This window comes from Rattus norvegicus, chromosome 7 (genome assembly GCF_036323735.1).
Source record: "Rattus norvegicus strain BN/NHsdMcwi chromosome 7, GRCr8, whole genome shotgun sequence".
Lineage (NCBI taxonomy): Eukaryota > Metazoa > Chordata > Mammalia > Rodentia > Muridae > Rattus > Rattus norvegicus.
The window spans coordinates 10,695,027-10,716,087 of NC_086025.1; the positions used below are offsets into that span (position 1 = coordinate 10,695,027).

The following is a 21,061-nucleotide window of genomic DNA, read 5'->3' on the forward strand; positions in this document are numbered from 1 at the left end:
CAAGGAAGACATACATGCAGGCAAAATAGCGATGCCTACAACATTGAAACAAATGGTTAAAAAAGGAAAATATTCATGCCGCCTGCTGCCTTCCGTCTGGAGGATAGGCGTGAGAAAGTCATCTGCCCGACCTTGGATTGCCTGAATTTGGAGGTGTCAGGAATCACAGAGGCTCAGGGAGGCTGGAATTCTGGCTGTGAGGACTCCATGGATACCTGCTGCTCTGGGTCTGGGAAGCTGAGTGTGTCACCGCATCCTGGTCAGGCTCATAGCGACACCCACTGGCCTGGGATACGGTGACCTGGCTGTTGTCCCGTGCCTGAGTGGGTACAAGACTTCCCTCACCCCTTCTCATAGCAGATGGTGAGACTGGGGCCATTAGGGCAGCCGGATGTCCAAGACAAAAAGCATCCCACATGGGGACATTGCTCTCTGAGGAGAAAGCTGAACAGAGAGACTGGGAGCCTAGAGAATTTCTGGTGGCCCCTCACACTGCTGGAGGACCAGAGTGCCACATTACAGTCACGGCTGTTTGGTGGTTTCTGTCTTTGCGCTCAGGAGAGGCGCCAGCTGCAACAGGCAGGCTGGGGGTCTGGGTTGGAAGTCATGAGCAGGGCCTAGTTTCCAGAACTGCCCAGATTGAACAACCTGGAGTCCTGACCTCGGTTCTCCTATTAATTGTTAAGGCAGTGGACAACATGATGACTCCCCACTTGAGGATACCTTCCAGTGACCCTGGCTGGTCCAGTACTATGGGGGACCTGTAGGGTTAATTCTTTCAAACCCTACTTTTTATAAGTTTCTTTTTTTTTTTTTTTTTGGTTCTTTTTTTCGGAGCTGGGGACCGAACCCAGGGCCTTGCGCTTCCTAGGCAAGCGCTCTACCACTGAGCTAAATCCCCAACCCCTATAAGTTTCTTTTTAAAGACTTATTTATTTCATATGAATACACTGTAGCTATCATCAGACACACCAGAAGAGGGCATCAGATCTCATTACAGATGGTTGTGAGCCACCATGTGGTTGTGGGAATTGAACTCAGGGTCTCTGGAAGAGCATTCAGTGCTCTTAATCTCTAAGCCATCTCTCTAGCCCCAGAAGTTTTTTGGTGCATTTCTATGAAGTCTTGAAAAACAATGACTATTAAGGAATGGTAGGGCATACCAATACCATCCAGTGTTGTCTACTGTCTGCTGGATCATTCTTAACATCACGTGTCTTTTCCGTGTTTGCTTTAGCAAAACATACTTTTCAGCTGTGTCTGCTTCAGGAAAACATTCTTTGATGTAACCGACTTTCCAAAGAAATCAGAGGTTTGAAGTGGAAACTTTGGAAAGTCAGTTGGGTGGTGTTTTGCTGGGGCAAACACATGAACATTTTGAAGTGGACACAGGTGTGAAAGGCTAAGGCAGACTCGTGAGGCAGAAGCAGAAACAGGAGAGAAGATGTTCTGCTAAAGCAAGCACGTGAAAGAACATGTGGTGAAGGATTCTTTGCTAACGACAGGCATGTATTGGTCCATACTTATATTACATACTTAAGCTGCATTTGTCGGGACTCCACAGAGTCGGGCTGATTGAATACAGATCCTGAGGCAAGACATGTGGAGGACACTCGATGTTTAGATGGTATAAATAGGACTGGGCAGAGAGAGGGAGACAGAGCTTGGCTTGCTGACAGAGCTAGCTGTGCAATGCTTGTTGGTCTCAAGTCTTTGCTGATCTTTGCTTCCCAGAAAAAGAGGCGCAGCTGAGAACTTCGCCTGGTGTTCGTGTTGGCTCTGGTCCCTCTGCTGACTTGAGCTGAAACTGAAGCCTGGCTGTCTCTGCTAGGTCATGTCACTGCTGCTGCTAATCCGACTCTATGGAACTGGACTGCTAGTGCGTCTGTGAGGTGTTTGCAAGCGGATTGTGATGCTACTACCTGCTAACCTGTGAACCGAACCTGCTGATTTCCAGACAACACAGACCAGAGCTGCTCCAAAGAATCTTTCTAAACAGGCCCACCCCCCACTCTGCCCCATCTCCTTTCTTTCTTACTTCCTCTGGTGGTTGGTGGGCTACAAGGGAGGTTAAAGCATTTAAGAGCCATCATTAAATATAGGTTTTGAAAAAACTAAAATTACAGTTCTCACTTCAGGGACCTTGCAGGCTGATAGTCAGATGCAGGAATGAGCAGGTTTATCAGGATCTGGGAGCACAAAGCAAAGGCTTTTAAATATAAAAATTTTTAATTTTTAAATATAATTTTAAATATAAAAATATTTAGCCCTGATGCAATCCTAACCTTCTACCTCAGCCCCAAACCCAACCCTACCCTCACCTCAACCCTAAACCCACACTAACTCCTCTCCAGCCTTAACCCTAAAGAGGAGGTGCAGTTTCTGGCTTCCAGCTACATATGGCCACCAACTCTGAGCCCTCCCCTTCTTGCCCCACTGCAGCATACTTTTATTTTTCAGAGCTGGGGACCGAACCCAGGGCCTTGCGCTTGCTAGGCAAGCGCTCTACCACTGAGCTAAATCCCCAACCCCCGCAAACTACTTTTAATAAGGGTTCAACCTCTCCTCTAACCCACTACTCAGCAGAGGCAGTGGAAGAGAAAAGTTATTAGGGGAGGCTGGAGAGATGGCTCAGCGGTTAAGAGCACGGACTGCTCTTCCAGAGGTCCTGAGTTCAAATCCCAGCAACCACATGGTGACTCACAACCATCTGTAATGGGATCTGATGCCCTCTCCTGGTGTGTCTGAAGACAGCTACAATGTACTCACATACAACAAAACAAAATAAAATAAAAAGAAAAGTTACTAGGATATGGGGGGGGGGAGTGGACCTGTCCAGCAGTAGTTATTTTGGGGTGAGCTGGATCTTCTTGGGCAGCAGTTCAGTCCTGCAGCAAACACCAAATACGACTCAGCAGCTGAAGACCAGTCCTCTAGGCAGGCAGACACCAGGCATGAACCGGCAGCCACAGTTCAATCATGAAGGAACCTCAAGGCTCACCATCTGGTCTGAAGGGAGGCTGCAGAAGCAGCAAGCTGCTGCAGGGACCTCTCGAGCAGTTCTTGGATGAGTTTCTCCCAATGGCAGCGTTACCACAGGTTGAGCTCAACAACGCTCTGTAAGGTGAACCAATGCATGCGTGTCTTTAGTGAAGAATCGTGAGGCGGAGCAAACCAAACTATGGCTCAGTGCCCATCTTCCACTGTCTGTGGGGTCATATTTATACATCTTCATCATGGGGTCTTTCTACATTTTTGCTCTAGCAAAACATCCTTTCACCTGTGTCTGTTTCATGAAAACATCCTTTTACCTGTGTGCCCCAAAACATCATTTGACATAACTGACTTTCCAAAGAACTAAAAGTTTCTATTTCATCCTACTCACCAACACTTGGCCTTTCCCTTGACTTTTTTTTCTCCTCCTTATTAAATTGGGTATTTCTTATTTACATTACAATTGTTATTCCCTTTCCCAGTTTCCAGGTCAACATCCCCCAACCCCTCCTCCTCCCCTTCTATATGGGTGTTTCCCTCTCCATCTTCCCCCCATTATCGACCTCCCCGCAATGATCATGTTCACTGGGGGTTCAGTCTTGGCAGGACCAAGGGCCTCCCCTTCCACTGGTGCCCTTACTAGGCTATTCATTGCTACCTATGAGGTCAGAGTCCAGGGTCAGTCCATGTATAGTCTTTAGGTAGTGGCTTAGTCCCTGGAAGCTCTGGTTGCTTGGCATTGTTGTTCATATGGGGTCTCGAGCCCATTCAAGCTCTTTCAGTCCTTTTTCTGATTCCTTGAACGGGGGTCCCATTCTCAGTTCCGTGGTTTGCTGCTGGCATTCGCCTATGTATTTGCCATATTCTGGCTGTGTCTCTCAGGAGAGATCTACATCCGGTTCCTGTCAGCCTGCACTTCTTTGCTTCATCCATCTTATCTAAGTGGGTGGCTGTATATGTATGGGCCACATAAGGGGCAGGCTCTGAATGGGTGTTCCTTCAGTCTCTGTTCTAAACTTTGCCTCCGTATTCCCTGCCAAGGGTATTCTTGTTCCCCTTTTAAAGAAGAAGTGAAGCATCCGCATTTTGGCCATCCTTCTTGAGTTTCGTGCGTTCTGTACATTTTTTCCCCTTGACTTTTTACCTACGACACTTTTTTTTTCTTTTTTTCAGAGCTGGGGACCGAACCCAGGGCCTTGCGCTCGCTAGGCAAGCGCTCTACCGCTGAGCTAAATCCCCAACCCCTTACCTACGACACTTATGGACTCACACCTACTGTCTGAGATCGCCTTTCTCTAGCTCTCCCCACCCTCCCACTTTTCCATGTTCGGTCTTGTCCACATAAGCTTAGCCCTTCCTTCTGCTCTCAGCCAAGCCCACAGTTCTCTGGGTTCCTGTCATACCCTTAGATGAACCCCAATCCCCATAGTGCAGTGGGCTGTGTCTGTAGCCCACCAAGCTAGGAAGCTGGGCACCTGAATGCTTAGTCCTTAGCACTCTCAGGCAAGGATACTAGGGCTGTAGGGGGCTTTGGAGCTGAGGGAAGTGTGGTTCTCATCCCCCCATCAATCACAAATCTCACTTAGGAGGCTTTGGTCAGTGCCAGGATGGAGGGCCTAGAGACGGGGGATGCACTCTGGTCTCCCTGTGCAGGGATGTGCGTTATCTTTGTAGGATTTGGCTCTGCTGGCACTATTGGCTGAGCCCGTATTGCTAGGATGGGATCCTGTTGCTAGGGGCAGGGACGATGTTGTTAGGCTAGAAACCTGTTACTAGGGGCTGGGGCTGGGTTGCTAGCCTGGAATTCTGTTACTAAGGTCTGGGACCATGATACCAAGGTTGGGATCCTGTTGCTGGGTGGGGCAGGGACCATATTGCCAAGAGCGGAGACCTGCTGCTCAGCCTAAGGCCTTGTTGCTAGGGGCTGGCTGCATGTTGCTAGGTCTGGGGGCCTGTTGCTAGGAGACAGGTTCAATTTCCTTGTGTCAGGGTTCTGTTACCAAAGTTATGGTCCTGTTACTAGGGGCTAAGATTATGATGACATGGTTGCTAAGCAACAGATCTTGTTGCCATGATGGAGTCAAGTGCCTCTCTTCCTTGGGATGAAGATGCTGGGGAAATATGTTTCACTTATTGAATTTTATAACCCAGGCTGGCCAGAGGCTCACTTTGTAGCCCAGACTGTTCTCTAACTCAATTCTTCTTCTGCCTTCATCTCTGATTCTGCATGTGTAGACCATTGCCAAGGCAATGTCTTGTTTAAGGTTTGTCGGGTGTGTTGGAAACAGATATGACAGGACTGGTCGCTGGGGTCCTGTTTGATAATTTGTGGCAGAGCCCTGAGGACCTGAAGAATGAGAGCAGTTACTAGGGTAAGGGGCCATTAGTAACTCAGTACGAATTTATTTATTTATTTATTTATTTATTTATTTATGAATGAGGCAATTTATTAACCCAGCATCCTTTGTTCTAATGCTTCTCATTGGCAGCTGCCACCTGTCCAGCGATCCTTCCAGATGTCTCTGTCCCTGAGGTGTTAGCTTACGGCCGCCATCTTGGTCCTTTTTCATCATTTTCAGTCCCTCCAGGACTTGGAGGAGCCCGCGGGCCACACCCTTAGAGCCTCTGCTGAAGTGGCTGGGCCTGACACCTCCGAGGATCTTGGTCTTGCTTGCCGCGCGTGTGGAAGCAGCTCGTGTGTAGAACCACTTTTCATCACACGGGCCGAGCTCTTTATGTTTGGCCAGCTTGACTGTGTCCACCCATTCGGGGACTTTGAGCTTTTTGAGGAAGGCTGCCAGAGCTCTGACGAACTCCTGCAGGTTAACGTCTTTTACTGTAAGTCCAGGCATCGTGCGGCCCCCGCGCTGCCAGCCAGGGGAAAGGGCCAGTACGAATTTTTTGAGTGATACTATATATGTGTGGTTCCTGGCCCAAGGAACTTAGGTTCTGTGCACAAAGTGGCAGAGAGGGCGCAGGGGATTAACTGAGGATATCGTGTACATGTGTGTGTGTGTGCGCGTGTGTCGTAGGGAAACACGGAAACACTCTGCTATCCTTCCACACCCCATCCCTCACTTGGGGATTCTAAGGAGGGACTCCACTCTTGACCACGCCCCCTGCCTTTCACTAGGCAGGGCTCCACCCCTGAGCCACGCGTCCAGCTCCTTATTGGAGGATTTTAGGCAGAAGCTCTATCTCTGAGCTCCCTTCATCCTGGAGCTTTGGTTCTAGCGAGAGGAGTCTGAGCCGGGAGGAGTCCATTTTCTATTTCTGTAACTCCTGGAAAGTGACTTTTTTTTTTTTTTAAAGATTTATTTATTTATCATACCCACTGTCAGACACACCAGAAGAGGGCATCAGATCTCATTACAGATGGTTGTGAGCCACCATGTGGTTGCTGGGGTTTGAACTCAGGACCTCTGGAAGAGCAGTCAGTGCTTTTAACCACTGAGCCATCTCTCCAGCCCCGGGAAATAACTTATTTTGACTCACAGCTTTGGGAATTCAGATCGCAGTCAATGCGTTTGAGGTGAAGCAGGATATGCGTAAGGGAGCATCCTATTCACTTCTCTGCCAAGAAACAAAAAAAGTGAGAGCTGGGAATACCCGTACGCACCTGTCATCCCAGGGCTCAGCGGGCTGAGGCAGGAGAATTAAAGTTGAGCCTGACCTGGGCTTAATCACAAGTAACTGTCAGTAGGGTATGGGGGCACATGCCTTTGATCTCAGCACTCAGGAAGCAGATGAAGGGGAATATCTGAGTTCGAGGCTAGCCTGGTCTACAAAATGAGTTCCAGGACAAAGAGGCACTGTTATAAACCACCTTTCTCCCTAAACAAACAAACAAACAAACAAACAAACAAACAAACACAAAATAAAGCAAAATCATAAAGACCTTATCCCACAAACAAAACAAGACCAAAACAGAGAGCAAGGAGGAGACAGGAGTCCCACAGCCCTTTTAAGAGCCCAGTATCAGTTACTTTAGGACCTCTGCCTAGGCCCAGTCCTTAAAGTGTCCACCACCTCTCATGCTGGAACTCAGGGGTCTCTTGGGGGCATAAAGCACAGCTGTGATCTGGCATGTGCTCGATTAGGTTCTTAAGCTAAGCTTGGGTGACTCAGAATGAGGTGAGCTGTAAGGTAGACTGGGGTCAGGAAGGTCCTTCATATGGGAACAGACAAGTAGACAGTTGTGGGCGCTTGTGGGAGGAAAGAAGTTCACCAGGAAGAAGGCAAGGCTAGGACCAGGGTTATGCAGGCTGGATTTCTGTTGTGTTCTGGAAGAGCAGGAAACTGGAGGGGCTGCCAGAGAGGGAAGGAAAGATTGTCTTTTTTTAAAAATATTTTATTTATTTTATTTATACGAGTATACTATAGGTATCTTCACACACACCAGAAGAGGGCATCAAATTCACTACAGATGGTTGTGAGCCACCGTGTGGTTGCTGGGATTTGAACTCAGGACCGCTGGAAGAGCAGTCAGTGCTCCTAACCGCTGAGCCATCTCTCTGGCCCCAGGAAGGGAAGATTTTTAAGGACACAATTGAGTCTGCTGGAATTCCTCTTCAGGTTTTCAGCACGTGAGCCTTTCATTTCTTGAGAGGTTCACGTCCTGTTCTGCCAAAACTGGATGTTCTGAACCGGAGGCCGGATCCCTCACCAAAGCACGAGAACCAGTTCTGATCTGCGTGAATGGCAGCTCTTTCTGGGAGGAAAGGTACAGGTGCCCAGCTCGGGCAGGACAGGTCTCCTTTGTTAGAGTTCCCATGGGATAAAGCTAGAAGGCTTGTGAGGAGTCTGAGCCAACGGGCCTGGCTTGGGGACAGAGGACGAGATGAACAGTACTAGGAAGGTAAGGACAGCTCCAGGTGTCCAGGTGGGCAGGCTGTGAGCTGGCACTTGTAAACACGCCATCTTGTGGGGCTGGGGATTTAGCACAGTGGTAGAGCGCTTACCTAGGAAGCGCAAGGCCCTGGGTTCGGTCCCCAGCTCCGAAAAAAAGAACCAAAAAAAAAAAAAAAAAAAAAACACGCCATCTTGTGAGCTGCTGTGGTCCTCACAAGGCAGGGACACAGAAACAACAGAACCGAAGACACTCAGCCACACCAGTCTGTGTCACCTGACATCGCTCTGTCAATTGGCCGGAGTCTGTGGAAGCTGCAAGAAACCGCCACCACACCGCCGGGAGTATTTTTGGTAAATCTGTCTCTATGGAGTCATGGCAAATGGAGCTTAACAACGCACGGAAGGGGACCCAATACATGTGTGTCCTTAGTGAAGACTCCTTCATCACAGGTACTTGCTCTAGCAAAACATCTTTTCGCCTGTGTCTGCTTCAAGAAAACACTCCTTCACGTGCTTGCCCCAGCAAAACACCGTTGGACACAACTGACTTTCCAAAGAAACCAGAAGTTTCCACTTCAATTCGGGCTAAACCAGCTCACCGCATTGAATTACATTTGCATAATCTTTTTTCCCACTGTTGTGGGATTAGCTGGGTGGGGTCTTGCCCGGAGGATACCACTTTCTTTATTCTGTTTAGCAGGCTTGTCCTCAACATCACACCCGGATGCTCTTTTTCTCCTCAACCTGTACATTTCCGTTAATTTTTTTCTTTGCTTGCTCCTTTTCACTGCAGACCTGCGTAAGAGTGATCACTAAAACCCACGTGTCCCAGCCAATACCAGGCTGTCCTGAAACCTCTCCTCTACCAACAACACTGATCCAAAACCCTTCAGTTCAGCCTCAGGTAGGTTTTATTTTTAGCGAAAGGCCAGAAAGCAGCCACATTCTTTGCTAAAATACTAAAAGAATGGTCTCTGACTTGGCCACTGATATTGTTCCCCTCTGAGCCTCCCTGCCATGGTGCTCTTAGCATTCCTGTTGTTCAATCTCCTACTCAGAGCATTCAACTGGACACTATACAGTGTCCTAAAGCTCACACTCTACCAACAAATAACATGATCAGGCTCGTCACAGCAATACCCCACTTCTGGTACCAACTTCTGTCTCGGTCATTATTCTACTGCTGTGAAGAGACACCATGAACGAGGCAACTTACAAAAGAAAGCCTTAATTGGGGGCTGACTTGCAGTGTCATGAGCCCATTGCCATCGTGGCAGGGAGCTTGGCAGCAGGGAGGCAATCATGGTAGGAGAAGTAGCTGAGAGCCTACATGTGATGCACAAGACAGAGAGAGACTGGATCGGATGTAGGCTTTTTTTTTTTTTAAGATTTATTTATGTTATTATATGTGAGTACATTGTAGCTGTCTTCAGACACACCAGAAGAGGGCATCAGATCCCATTACAGATGGTTGTGAGCCACCATGTGGTTGCTGGGATTTGAACTCAGGACCTCTGGAAGAGCAGCCAGTGCTCTTTATTTTTTGGAGCTGGGGACCGAACCCAGGGCCTTGAGCTTGCTAGGCAAGTGCTCTGCCACTGAGCTAAATCCCCAACCCCAGGTCAGGCACTTCTAAACCTTCCCCTGCTACCCCAGGCCCAATCCTGTGTGGGAAGTGGACAATGACTGCCCACATGATTTCTCACATGGCTGGTTGGCTTTCTCTTCCACAGCTCCTATGTGCGTCGTCTGCCAGCACTTCATGGTTCCTCACCCCCTGCCCCCCGCATCCTAGCCTAAGCATCTCTAAGGGTCCCACCCAGTCTCCCTTTGCCCAGTCATTGGCCACTGGCATCTTTATTGATCGATCAAAAACCTATTGGGGACGAGGACCTTCAGCACTTGCACATATAGATTACCGTTGGAATCACAACATTAGAACCGGTCTCCAACGATGTACCCCTCCCCATCAGGCTGCACATAGCCAGATGCTCTGGGGGTTCCCCTTCCCTGGAAGCCTTTGACCTGAGACCCCCACCACTGTTTTGAGGAAGGAAGACGAATCAGACAGATTCTGGTTCTGAGAGGATGGTGCCTCAGGCTCAGGGACAAGAGGCATGTAGATGAGGCATGGGCTGTCTACAGAGTCTCCGGGAGAACTGGTCTACCCCAGCTGCTCTTCGTCCACCTGGGCACAGGGAGACAGAGGAAACAGCTGTGCGCATGAAGCCATTAAATGGCTCGTCACAGCTGCTATGGCAGAAGCATAGCCTAAGAAAAGGCCTCTGAGGGAGACATGTATAAGATACTCAACAGAAGGGGCTGGGGATTTAGCTCAGTGGTAGAGCGCTTACCTAGGAAGCGCAAGGCCCTGGGTTCAGTCCCCAGCTCTGAAAAAAAAAAAAAGATACTCAACAGGGTGAGCAAAGCCTATGAGAGCAGAGAGAAAGGGAAGCCATGCCGATGTTATCAAACACAGGATGAGAGCCCATCAACAGTGCTCTGACTTGCCACCATACTCCCATGATCTCCAAGCTCTTCATACATCCTCTGGCTATCCTCAACCATTGCTGACCATCCCCCAACACCCCCACCATCCTCAACCATTGCCCACCATCCTCCACCATCCTCCACCATCCTCCACTTATCCGTCCTTTTTATCTGATTTTATCTGTCTTCGCCTCTTGTTCTCATCTTTCTAGTACAGCTTCAGAGTGCGCAGAACAGTTAGGGCCTGTTCTCCTTTCATCCACCAGAGGGCACCAGTGAGTTCCATGCCATGGGCTCAACAATCCACCAGCCTCAAAGCTTCCGGGGCTGTCTGGTGGCACCGGCTCAGGAAATGGACTTGGATGGGCTTGAGAGAGCTTTTCGGGCCTGGTCCCCTCTCTCTGCCTGGCTCTGAGTCTATGGCTGAGGGGTTGTATCTTCCTGTACATTGGTTTTGGTCAGTGTAGGGCTTTGGCTGTAAGGAGGTGAAATGGGGCTGGGTTCAGGCTGTGCCCTATCCTAAGTTACTCCATATTGTATAAGACAGTATGATTTCCCTGAGACTGTGTTGAGGGTTGGTCTTGTGCACTGTATATTCAGATGCTGAATATTCTCTCTCTCTCTCTCTCTCTCTCTCTCTGTCTCCCTGTCTCTGTCTCTGTCTCTCTGTCTCTGTCTGTCTGTCTCTGTCTCCCTGTCTCTTTGTCTCTGACTCCCTGTCTCTGTCTTTGTCTGTCTCTGTCTCTCTGTCTCCCTGTCTCTGTCTGTCTCTGTCTCCCTGTCTCTTTGTCTCTGTCTCTGTCTCTCTGTCTCTGCCTCTCTGTCTCCCTGTCTCTTTGTCTCTGTCTCTGTTTCTATCTCTCTCTCTTTAAGACAGTTTTTCAGTGTATCCAGCCCTGGCTTTGTAGACCAGGCTGGCCTTGAACTCAGAGATCCAACTACCTCTGCCTCCCAAGTGCCTGGATTTAAAAAGTACACCACTGCGTCCTTGTCCATCTCAGATGCTGATTTCTGGGAGATCTGGTTACAGTCTGAATGTTAGCATTGTCATGGTTATCGAACCATTTCCTGTATCTGTGCCGTATAAGGAATGTTCTCCAATGATCTCTAATTGGTTAATAAAGAGCTGAGTGAGTAGCCTATGGTTGGGCAGAGGGGAGAGGAAGACTGAACTCTGATCCCAGCCAGGGGTCCCAGGGAGAGAGGAAGAAAGCACAGGAAAGAGGATCATGAGGAAGAAAGGGAAGATGTGGTCAGGAAGAGGGTCCGGGAGGAGTCTCAATGAGCAGGTTGCCAAGGGACTCACCAAGAGGTCACCATAAGAGAACAGCCTTAAGGACACCCATGGACAGACTGAGCCAGGGTGAGCCAGATGGCCAGTAATGAGCCATTTATCAAGTTATTAGCAGCCCAAAGGCTTAGAACAGCTCACAACCTGCCCATTTTAGGCTTGTAGCTGGTTAATAAAAATACAGGTCTTGGGGTTGGGGATTTAGCTCAGTGGTAGAGCGCTTGCCTAGCAAGCGCAAGGCCTTGGGTTTGGTCCCCAGCTCCGAAAAAAAAAAAAAAGAAAAGAAAAAAAAATACAGGTCTTGGGCTGGAGAGATGGCTCAGTGGTTAAGAGCACTGGCTGCTCTTCTAGAGGTCCTGAGTTCAAATCCCAGCAACCACATGGTGGCTCACAACATCTGTAATGGGATCTGATGCCCTCTTCCGGCTCCGCAGACATACATGCAGGCAGAACATTGTATACATAATAAACAAATCTAAAAATCCAAACCAAACCAAACCAAACCAAACCAAAAATCCAGGTCCCTGTGTCAGTTACTGTGTCAGCTAAAACAGGAAGAGATAAGGCCGCCTGTATATGTTTCAGACTTCAGGACTGTGCGCCGCTCTGGGTGACTCTGCCGTCATCAAGCAGGCTTTGACCTCATTCTGAGGGAGAGGAATGACCACAGCCTCTGGGTGGACCCAGATGCTGCACCAGCTGTGTGCGCGATACATGGTTGGCATGGCATATTTCTGGTACTTGAAAGGGAGCCACTCGGTGTTTATCGAGGTGAGGCTGTGGGGCAAATGTGGACATTTCAAAATCACACCAGAGAAAACAGGACCAAGAATTTACCAGACACATCTGAAAAAGGGTCCCATAAGAATGCCATAACTTGGGGTTGGGGATTTAGCTCAGTGGTAGAGCGCTTGCCTAGGAAGCGCAAGGCCCTGGGTTCGGTCCCCAGCTCCGAAAAAAAGAACCAAAAAAAAAAAAAAAAAAAAGAATGCCATAACTGACGGATACTGTGGGGTCATGGCCCCACACCAACTTGGATGCCTGGTGTGTGTGTCAAGGATCAGCAAGCTGAGGACTTCCTAACTCTCCTTGGCACATGGCCTCAGTTCCGTTCCCCTCTCTGACACTGCCTATTACATTGGTTGCCAATCCACTTGTTTGGCTATCTGGTCCAATATTTGAACCTCCATTTCCCTACTTCAGACCCAGCTGGATCTGTAGCTTAAAATTTTCTCAACCCTATTTTTAATAACAGTTCTTAAATGCTTTAACCTCCCTTCTAGTCCACCAGCCACCAGAGGTAGTGTCTCTATGGAGTCACGATAAACGGAGCTCAGCTACGCAATGTAAGGCGAACCAACCCATGCTTGCCGTTAGCAAAGACTCCTTCATCAAGTCTCCTTTCACATGCTTGCTTTAGCAGAACATCCTTCCATCTGTGTCTGCTTCAGGAAAACACTCCTTCACGTGCTTGCCCCAGCAAAACACGTCTGACGCGACTGACTTTCCAAGGAAGCCAGAAGTTTCCACTTTATTGGTCTTTCACCTTGTGGCGGGCAGAAGGGAGCAACTTCACCCTCCAACTCTGACCCCAGCAGCCCCAAACTGGCCTTGCCTGGTTCATTATCTTCCCCATGCAGACTTGTTCTCAGCTCCCAAAACCTCTTGGACTATGTGGCAGCCTCTTTAACTTGAATCTGTTCTGTAGACCGTGTATGGACAGGTAGGTGCACTAGCCAGTAATTCTGATCGAAACAAACAATACCTGGTTAGCCCCTGACAGGCTTCTGAGGTTGGCGGGATGTATCATAAGTTGCTGTCACTGAAATCATTGGACATTGTGAATTTATTGTTATTTGGTACCTTCTGACGTTGTAGAAAGACATGAGTGTATTTGCCTGAGCACAGGACAAGCAGGTCCTTACTCCTTGCTGCCCAGGCTGCCATGGTCTAGAACAGAGAGCATTGCATGATGGGAGCTGGAGGGTCCAGGTAACCAAGCAGTGAGCTGTGAGCCACTTTAACTGGTTGTGTGACCAAGGAATCCTTAACGTTGTGAGGACCTGGGGTTGAAGCATTGGGTGGTGGTGGTGGTGGTGGGGTCCAGGATCAGCCATCTAATCCCATGTGGCCAAGGGTGGAGCTGAATAGAGTTGGTCAAGAGGACAAGGACATGCATGTTGGGCTTGTGGGCTCCTCTGAGACTCCTGGATCCCAGCTTCAGGGACTCATAGGAGTCAGGGGCTAGAATCCAAAATGGTGGGCTGGAGAGAGGGCTTAGTGGTTAAGAGCTCTGACTGCTCTTCCTGAGGTCCTGAGTTCAATTCCCAACAACCACGCGGTGGCTCACAACCATCTGTAATGAGATCTGATGCCCTCTTCTGGTGTATCTGAAGACAGTGACAGTGTACAGTGTACTTACATAAAACAAGTAAATACATCCTTAAAAAAAAAAAAATCCAAAATGGCTGACGTGAAATTTGTTGGAGAGCCCAGGGCTCAGGCCTTCTGGCATGTTTCTGTGGACTCTGAGAATCTTAATCATGTGAGTCTCCACTGTCTGTGACTGAAGAAGAAGGTAGTTCTCGGTCACCTCTTGCAGTCCTAGCGCTGGGAAGGCAGAGGCAGGAGGGTCAGGAGTTCAAGATCAACCTGGGCTACTTTGAGTCTGACTCAAACAAAACAGAACGGTACAAAGCAACCCCCCCTCCCGCCCCATCCCCAAGTCATTACATTAAAAAAATGCCCAACAGCATAGAAACAAACTGGGAGACATCTGAGTTTCACTCTGTTGACCTTCCCAGTACTCTCTGCTGGGGACACCATGGTAGCCTTTGGCAGAGGTGAAAACATAGGCCTGTTCTGTCCTCAGCTCTGCCTCAGGACCTTTGCAGAGCTGGTCTCTTACCCTCACAGGTCTTCCTTGTCAGGGTGGTTCATACCAGAACAATCTGTCTGTTACATTTATTGTTTAGCTTCTCTGTGCACCCCAAGAACTCCCTCCCTCCCTTTCCCAGTCTGTTCCTGTTCTATTCACACCACCCTGAACAGAGTCTGGGACACATCAGGTGCTCCTCGGTACGTGTTAGCTGATGAATGAAGGAAAGCCGGTTCTAATGAACGCCCGGCTGAGCTGGGGACATGCTGTCCACAACCCTGCGATCTGTGGAAATGAGGCTTTGCATCCATGTTCCTTTGGGTGTCCTGTTTGCAGTCCTGGGTCCCTAGAGCCTGCTCTGGCCCTGTGGCCCAGCTCAGCCGACTCCCTGGGGACCTGTTCGGCTGACACTGGAGTCTTTCCTGGACCATCCAGCCACCTGGTTGACACTTGATCTCAGCTCTACTTCCAGGCCAGCGTCCGGCCGACCAGACTAGCTCTGGCCAGGCCCTGAGATCCTTGCTTAGGGACAAGGGGCTGTCTGTGTGGTGGGGAGGGTGTGGTGAGGCCAAGCTTCTGCCAACACCGGCTGAGCTGTGAGGATTGGGGACAGTGCCTGGTTTGTGGTACCAGAGTAGCAGGACGCAGGAGCCTACCCGAGGCTCTGTTCACCATGGGGACCCTCAGCTGCGACCCAGTGGCCAGGCCAGCTACAGTGCCCCTGGCTCGGCGGGTGGCTGATGGCCACATCCCGGAGACCGGACTGAGGAAGTCCTGTGGAGTGGCCACCTTGGAGAATGGTTCGTGCTGGCCTTGTTGGGGAGGGCTCCTCCTGTCTCCCTACTGGGCTTGTGGGACATTGAGTAGAGGTAGTATCTGCAGGCAGGTCCATATGTCCCCTGTGGGACCGGCTGGCCCTGCACACTTGCCCTACAGGGGGACAGGTTGGACACAGTATAGCAGAACCTGAGGGAGGACGTTAGAGGGAGAGTGGATGTGGGGGACTGCAGAGGGGGGTGTGTGTGAAGGGGCTGAGGCTGGATGCTCAGAGGAGGGCATTTGTGTAGGATGCAGGCTGCACACTCAGTTTCCCATCCCATAATGGACACGGGGTCAGATCACCATCTCCCTGGACCTCTGAGGTGGTGTTTCTCTGTGACTGGCCTCAGTTTCCCCTCAGGAACAATCTTTCTGTCCTGGGTTCACGTTCCTCATTTAACCACACAACCTGGGGATCTCTCCACTCTAGGTTCAGTTTTCCTCCCTCAGTGGTGTCTTTGTCTCCAGCCTCAGTTTTTCTAGCTGTAGTGGTCTCCATACTCTGGCCCTGGTTTCCTCTCCTGCGACGCTCTCCCCGTGCTGGCCTGTTTCCCCACATGGGACAGTGTCTATGCCTTTAGCTTTAGTAGCCCACTGCGAGACAACTACTCTGTTCCCTGCCTCAGTTTCCCCACCAGTGATGGTCTTTGCTCCCAACCTCTTTCCTTTCTGTGTTACCCTGTCTCCTTGGGTCTCTGTTTTCCAAGTCTCTGCAGACCCTATGATTCATGATTAGCTCACAATGCCGGTGTCACCCAGTCGTCCAGGACATTTTCTCCACTCAGACATGGAGGTGGCAGGGGTCCAGGGTGGGACTCTACCTAACCCCTCTGGGTTTCAAGCACTAGCTCTGATCTGGTCTTTGTGTCTCAGGCTCGGGACCTGGCTTGTATGTTCTTCCGTCCACCGTTGGCTACGTCAATCACGATTGTACCAAGGCAGCCAGTCCTGCCTACTCACTCGCTCGGAGGCCCAGTGAAGGTAAGACCAGCTGGGTACAGGGTACTTCCCCCAAGCCTCCAGAGTCTCTCTGAAGCAAGCCTCGGGCTGAGCAGGGCAGCCAGGGCCACATCTGGCAAGTAGTTGCCTCCTTCTGCAGCTAAGGCTGGCTTTGAACTCCTGATCCTCCTTGCCACCACCCCCCAAATTCAGGGACCACAAATGCGTATTATTACATCTGGCCAGATACCAAGATTTTGCTGTGTCTACCAGTATTGGGTGTCTAGGGTACAGGATGCCCCTCAGTGGGTAGAGCTCCTGCCTACAATGTGTAGGGCCTTGGGCTTGATTCAAAAGAGGAACAAAGAAAGCTGTGGTCCTGCTTGGTGTTCCAAAAGCGTCAAATAAAGTCCATGTGCACATTTGTGACCCTGAGCGCAGGGCGGTCTTTGGTGGTGGGCAGAGGTTCTGGGGAGCAGGCCCTGGGGCCTCCCCTGTCCTCTGATTCTATAGTGCAGGACATCTAAGCCCCACAGCCAGCTCTTAGTTCTCAGTAATGTTGGCTGAACACCCCAGTCACCATGGCAGCAGCACTCAGTCCTAAGGCTGCTTTAACTCCCCATTGGGTGGGATGGAGGCTGTCTGGGTAAGGGGCTGCTGTGAACACATCAAGGTCATGAGACAGAAGGCTGGAGGATCCACTGAGGTAAGGGCCCAGAGCGGGGAGTGAGATCCGGGCTCAGTGAGGTAAAGCAAGACTCTGGTGGGATAAGGCTTACAAGTTCTCACTGCTCTTGCACAGTGGGGCTCAGAACCCCCAGCGAAATCTGAATCTGTCTTTAGGCTTCAGTGGGTTCTACCCCAATGGCACATAAAACCTCCCTCACAGACGTGTATAATTCAGAAAAAAGTCTGTGCTGGCAGTGAACAGCTTTTAGTGCCAGCAGTTGGGAGAGAGAGGCAGGTAGATCTCTGAGTTCAAGGCCAGCCTGATCTGCAGAGTGAACCAGCCAGAGACACATAATAGAGAGATACTGCCCGCCCCCTAAACAAAACAAAACAAAACAAAAGAAAACTATATTTTAAAAATGTTTGGTAAAGAAGGTCCCAGGAGAAGGGCACACCAAGTGCGGCCTGCTGGTGAGTGGAATACGTCCTGATGCCCAAGCTGGGTTTTCTTCTCACAGGGCTGTGTAGGAAAATGGGCCAGGAGGCTTACCCAGGCAAGCTGAGGTGGAGTGGAAGGCATCTTCCTGTGTGTGGCCCAGCACATACTGGTGACTGTGACCCAACCTTCCCCCTACCCAGGAGTCATTTAGATGAGCTCTGAGCTTCAGAAGGGCTGGAAACAAATTCTTGTCAAACGGGGCGTGGGGTGTTTCTGAGGGCCATTGCTTAACGTAAGTGACCACCATTGAGGTGGTGGGGAGCCTACTGCGTGTGCAAACCCTGCTTGTGTGTCTTTGCACAGAAGCCCACTTCTAGGTGGTACCTAGGTACATTCTGGGACTCAGCGAGGCTTTGAGAAAGACCTGGTGAGGTTGACCACTCACGGGCAGGGCTCATCAGGGGCCCAGCAACACTCCCCATGCCTACTGAACTCATGTTTGCTGTCAACATGCTAGTGCGCCTAGAGGTCAACAGTGATCAGGCTGGAAGTGTAGTCAGGGTGAAAGCTAAGGTAATGTGTGAGGGAGGGTCTGGGTTCCATTTCCACACAGACATCTGTAAAACATCAGCGACCTCTTCCTTCCATGCTGGTGTGACAATGTGGCCCAGGCAGACTGATCCCCCTCAGTCAATGAGTGACCAAGGTCCTGCCGGGATTGGCATGCCACAGTCCCTGGCTTGTTCAGCACTTCCGAGGCTGTGGCTCCCAGGTGGAGAGGCTTCAGGCTCTCAGGAGGCTCCAGGCCTTAGGGGAGGGTCAGGGGAGGCCTTTCCTCAGGGTACCTTTGGGACTCTGGCTCCCTTCCCCAGCACCCCTCCAGGATTCCAGCCCAGGACCTGTCTACTTCTTGGACCCGAAAGTTACTCGCTTTGGCCGTAGCTGTCCCCCTGCCTACTCCATGCAGGGCCGGGGTAAGATTAGAGGTGAGTAAGTAACGTGTGTGGTGGGAAATGGGAGCTTAGAAGTGGGGAGCGTCCTCTCCTGTTCCACTGGAGCTCCAAGAACTGTGTTTGCAGTGATAAAACCCTTGTATTTTCAGATGAAGGGCCATTTCTCCAGTCCCTCAGGCCTTGAGCTGAGGTGGCAATGTGGTGACCCCGCAGCCTAGGGGTAGGGAGGCCTGGTTCCAGTGCAAACAACCCCTCTGCATGGTTCTTGGAGGATTGTTCAGACACTTGACTTTATCCTCTGCCCGTGTTATCAGTCCACCTATTCACCCATTCATCAATTCATTCACCATCCATCTACCCAGCCATTCATCTATCCATCTACCCCCTCACCCATCCATCCACCCACCTAACCGCCCATCCATCCACCCATCCACCCACCCACCATCCACCCATCCACCCACCACCCACCCACCACCCACCCACCCACCCACCCACCCATCCACCCACCCACCCATCCACCCATCCACCCATCCGCCCACCCACCCACCCATCCACCCACCCACCCATCCACCCACCCACCCACCCATCCACCCACCCACCCATCCATCCATCCACCCATCCGCCCATCCACCCATCCATCCACCCATCCGCCCACCCACCCATCCACCCACCCACCCATCCACCCACCCACCCACCCACCCATCCGCCCACCCACCCACCCACCCACCCACCCACCCACCCACCCACCCACCCATCCATCCACCCACCCACCCACCCATCCACCCACCCACCCACCCATCCACCCACCCACCCATCCATCCATCCACCCATCCGCCCATCCACCCATCCATCCACCCATCCATCCGCCCACCCACCCACCCATCCACCCATCATCCATGCACCTATTAATTCTTATTCTTGCCATTCATCCGTAAATCCATTCACCTATACATGCATTCGTGTACTTATCAGTCTATATCCTCCCATTCACTCAGCCATGCATCCATTCTACGTCCATCTACCTATCCTTCCTTCCGTTCCTCCCTCCCTCCCCGCCCTCCGTGCACCCCATCTTCTTACTCTCTCACCCATCTCCCTGTGCTCCTTGGCTGCTCCATCTTGTCTCTCTGCCCTGCCCCACCTCTTTAATCAAGCCAATGCCGAGTCAGACGCAGGGAAGAGCCGGCTTAGACATCTTTGCCTTCCTGAATTTCATGGTGGACTCAGGCCCACCTAGAGGGTCAATCTCGGGGTGCGGGGGTCTTCAGAGAGGATAATTCAGGTGGCCATGGGGTACTGGAGGGGCAGAGGGCACCACCTGGAGCGAGTGTGGGAAGCAGGAGGGGGATGTCTGGGCTGTGGAAGTTGGAGTCTGAACACGGGAGTATCAGGAAAAGAATGCATGTGGGAAGAATGCGGCTGGCTGGGGTGAGAGTGGGATTCCGCGCAGACTCTGGTGCAGGTCTTTGGTCAGGCGAGGCCTCCATCTTGTGCCCATGCCTATTGACTCTCCAGGTCTGGAGGTAACACCAGGCCCTGGGGCCTACAGCCCAGAGAAGACACCCCCCATACGCCAGCGGAACGCCCCAGCTTTCACGCTGGGCTCTCGCCTCCGACAGAAGCCCCCAGACACCTCTGCTCCTGCCCCCAATGCCTACACCATGCCACCCCTCTGGGGGTCACAGATCTTTATCAAGCCTAGCAGTCCCAGCTACACAGTTGTGGGCCGCACACCCCCCGCACGCCCCCCTCAGGATCCTTCTGAGACTCCAGGCCCTGGACAGTACGAGAGTCCTGACCCCAACACCTACCGGCAGCGTAGGCCGGCCTTCAGCATACTGGGGAGACCCCGAACACCACGGCCCCCGGAAGACACACCGGGTCCTGGTACCCACAACCCGGAACAGGTCACTGTTAACCGGGCCAGGGCCCCAGCATATACCATGGGCATCCGTCACTCAAAGAGGGCATCCACCATGGTAGGGGACACCAAATGCTGACTGTTGCAGGGCACAGGCTGCTCCCCCCCTAGGCCCCCCCGGCCTTGTTTCCTCAGAGTGGAACAGAGGAGGTGCCTCCCTCCCCTTCTGCAGTTCGAGGTCCTTTGAGGCCACCTGATCTTTCTGTCCCTGGGGCCTGTGACCCAAGGCTCCATACAGGGTGATGAACCTCCTTCCAGGGCCCCAGTTTCTTTTCCCAGGTCAGACCAGGCCAGGAGAAGTGTCCCTTTCCCTGACTGGACAGGGAGCTGTGTGTCCTAGAATTCAGTGTCCAGGCCACTTGGGTTTCTGCAGATGAGGCCGGAGACCTCTCCTGCAGGTGGCCCTGATGCCTCTGCCCTTCTCACCCTGCCCTCTAGAGTTGTTTGCCAATAAATCATTTCTCCATCAACAGCTGTTAGCACTGTGCACATGGGTTTATTTAGCACTTCTAACCGCGCTGCAAAGAAAACACTCAACAACTCTGCAAACCTCATGCAGCTCACATGGGGCGAGTGGGGGGACCCTGGCAGCAGGAGGCTAGAGACAGAGCGGTTCGGGAAGGGGTACTGGGAAGCTAGGCTTTGAGGGATATGTAGGAGTTTATTAAAGTATTATTTACTGTCATTTGGACTGCAGATTAAAGAGCTGAGTCAGACCATCAACCTCCCCATTCTGACGAGGAGCACACATGATGGGTGTGCGCCCAGACCCAGAATGCCGTGGTCCACACTTACACAGCCCTTTCTCAGACCCCAA

The 21,061-nt window shown here is 51.2% G+C and overlaps 1 protein-coding gene across 3 annotated transcripts; it reads left to right on the top strand.

Moving 5' to 3' along the window:
- Nucleotides 1–5,040: 5,040 nt before the first annotated feature.
- Cimap1d (CIMAP1 family member D) lies at nucleotides 5,041–20,716 on the top strand. 3 transcript variants are annotated; one of them, XM_063263163.1, is made up of 6 exons: nucleotides 5,042–5,366; nucleotides 5,484–5,832; nucleotides 8,639–8,749; nucleotides 16,197–16,304; nucleotides 18,243–18,356; nucleotides 19,839–20,716. In XM_063263163.1, the coding sequence occupies exons 5-6, from the start codon at nucleotides 18,332–18,334 to the stop codon at nucleotides 20,321–20,323; spliced, it is 510 nt and encodes a 169-aa protein (XP_063119233.1). In that variant the 5' UTR covers nucleotides 5,042–5,366; nucleotides 5,484–5,832; nucleotides 8,639–8,749; nucleotides 16,197–16,304; nucleotides 18,243–18,331; the 3' UTR covers nucleotides 20,324–20,716. The 3 variants fall into 3 exon arrangements, with proteins under 3 accessions (XP_038934561.1, XP_063119233.1, NP_001178706.1); XM_039078633.2 differs by lacking the exon at nucleotides 5,484–5,832 and having other exon boundaries at nucleotides 5,041–5,366; NM_001191777.1 differs by lacking the exons at nucleotides 5,042–5,366; nucleotides 5,484–5,832; nucleotides 8,639–8,749 and adding an exon at nucleotides 15,178–15,304 and having other exon boundaries at nucleotides 19,839–20,323.
- The last annotated feature ends 345 nt before the right edge of the window (nucleotides 20,717–21,061 follow it).

What these genes read in the sequence shown, in the direction of transcription:
- Cimap1d (NM_001191777.1), top strand. Translation starts at nt 15,178, where the DNA reads ATGGGGACCCTCAGCTGCGACCCAGTGGCCAGGCCAGCTACAGTGCCC. An exon ending in CGCTCGGAGGCCCAGTGAAG is followed by an intron (nt 16,305 to 18,242) that starts GTAAGACCAGCT and finishes TCCCTTCCCCAG; the next exon opens with CACCCCTCCAGGATTCCAGC. An exon ending in GGGCCGGGGTAAGATTAGAG is followed by an intron (nt 18,357 to 19,838) that starts GTGAGTAAGTAA and finishes TTGACTCTCCAG; the next exon opens with GTCTGGAGGTAACACCAGGC.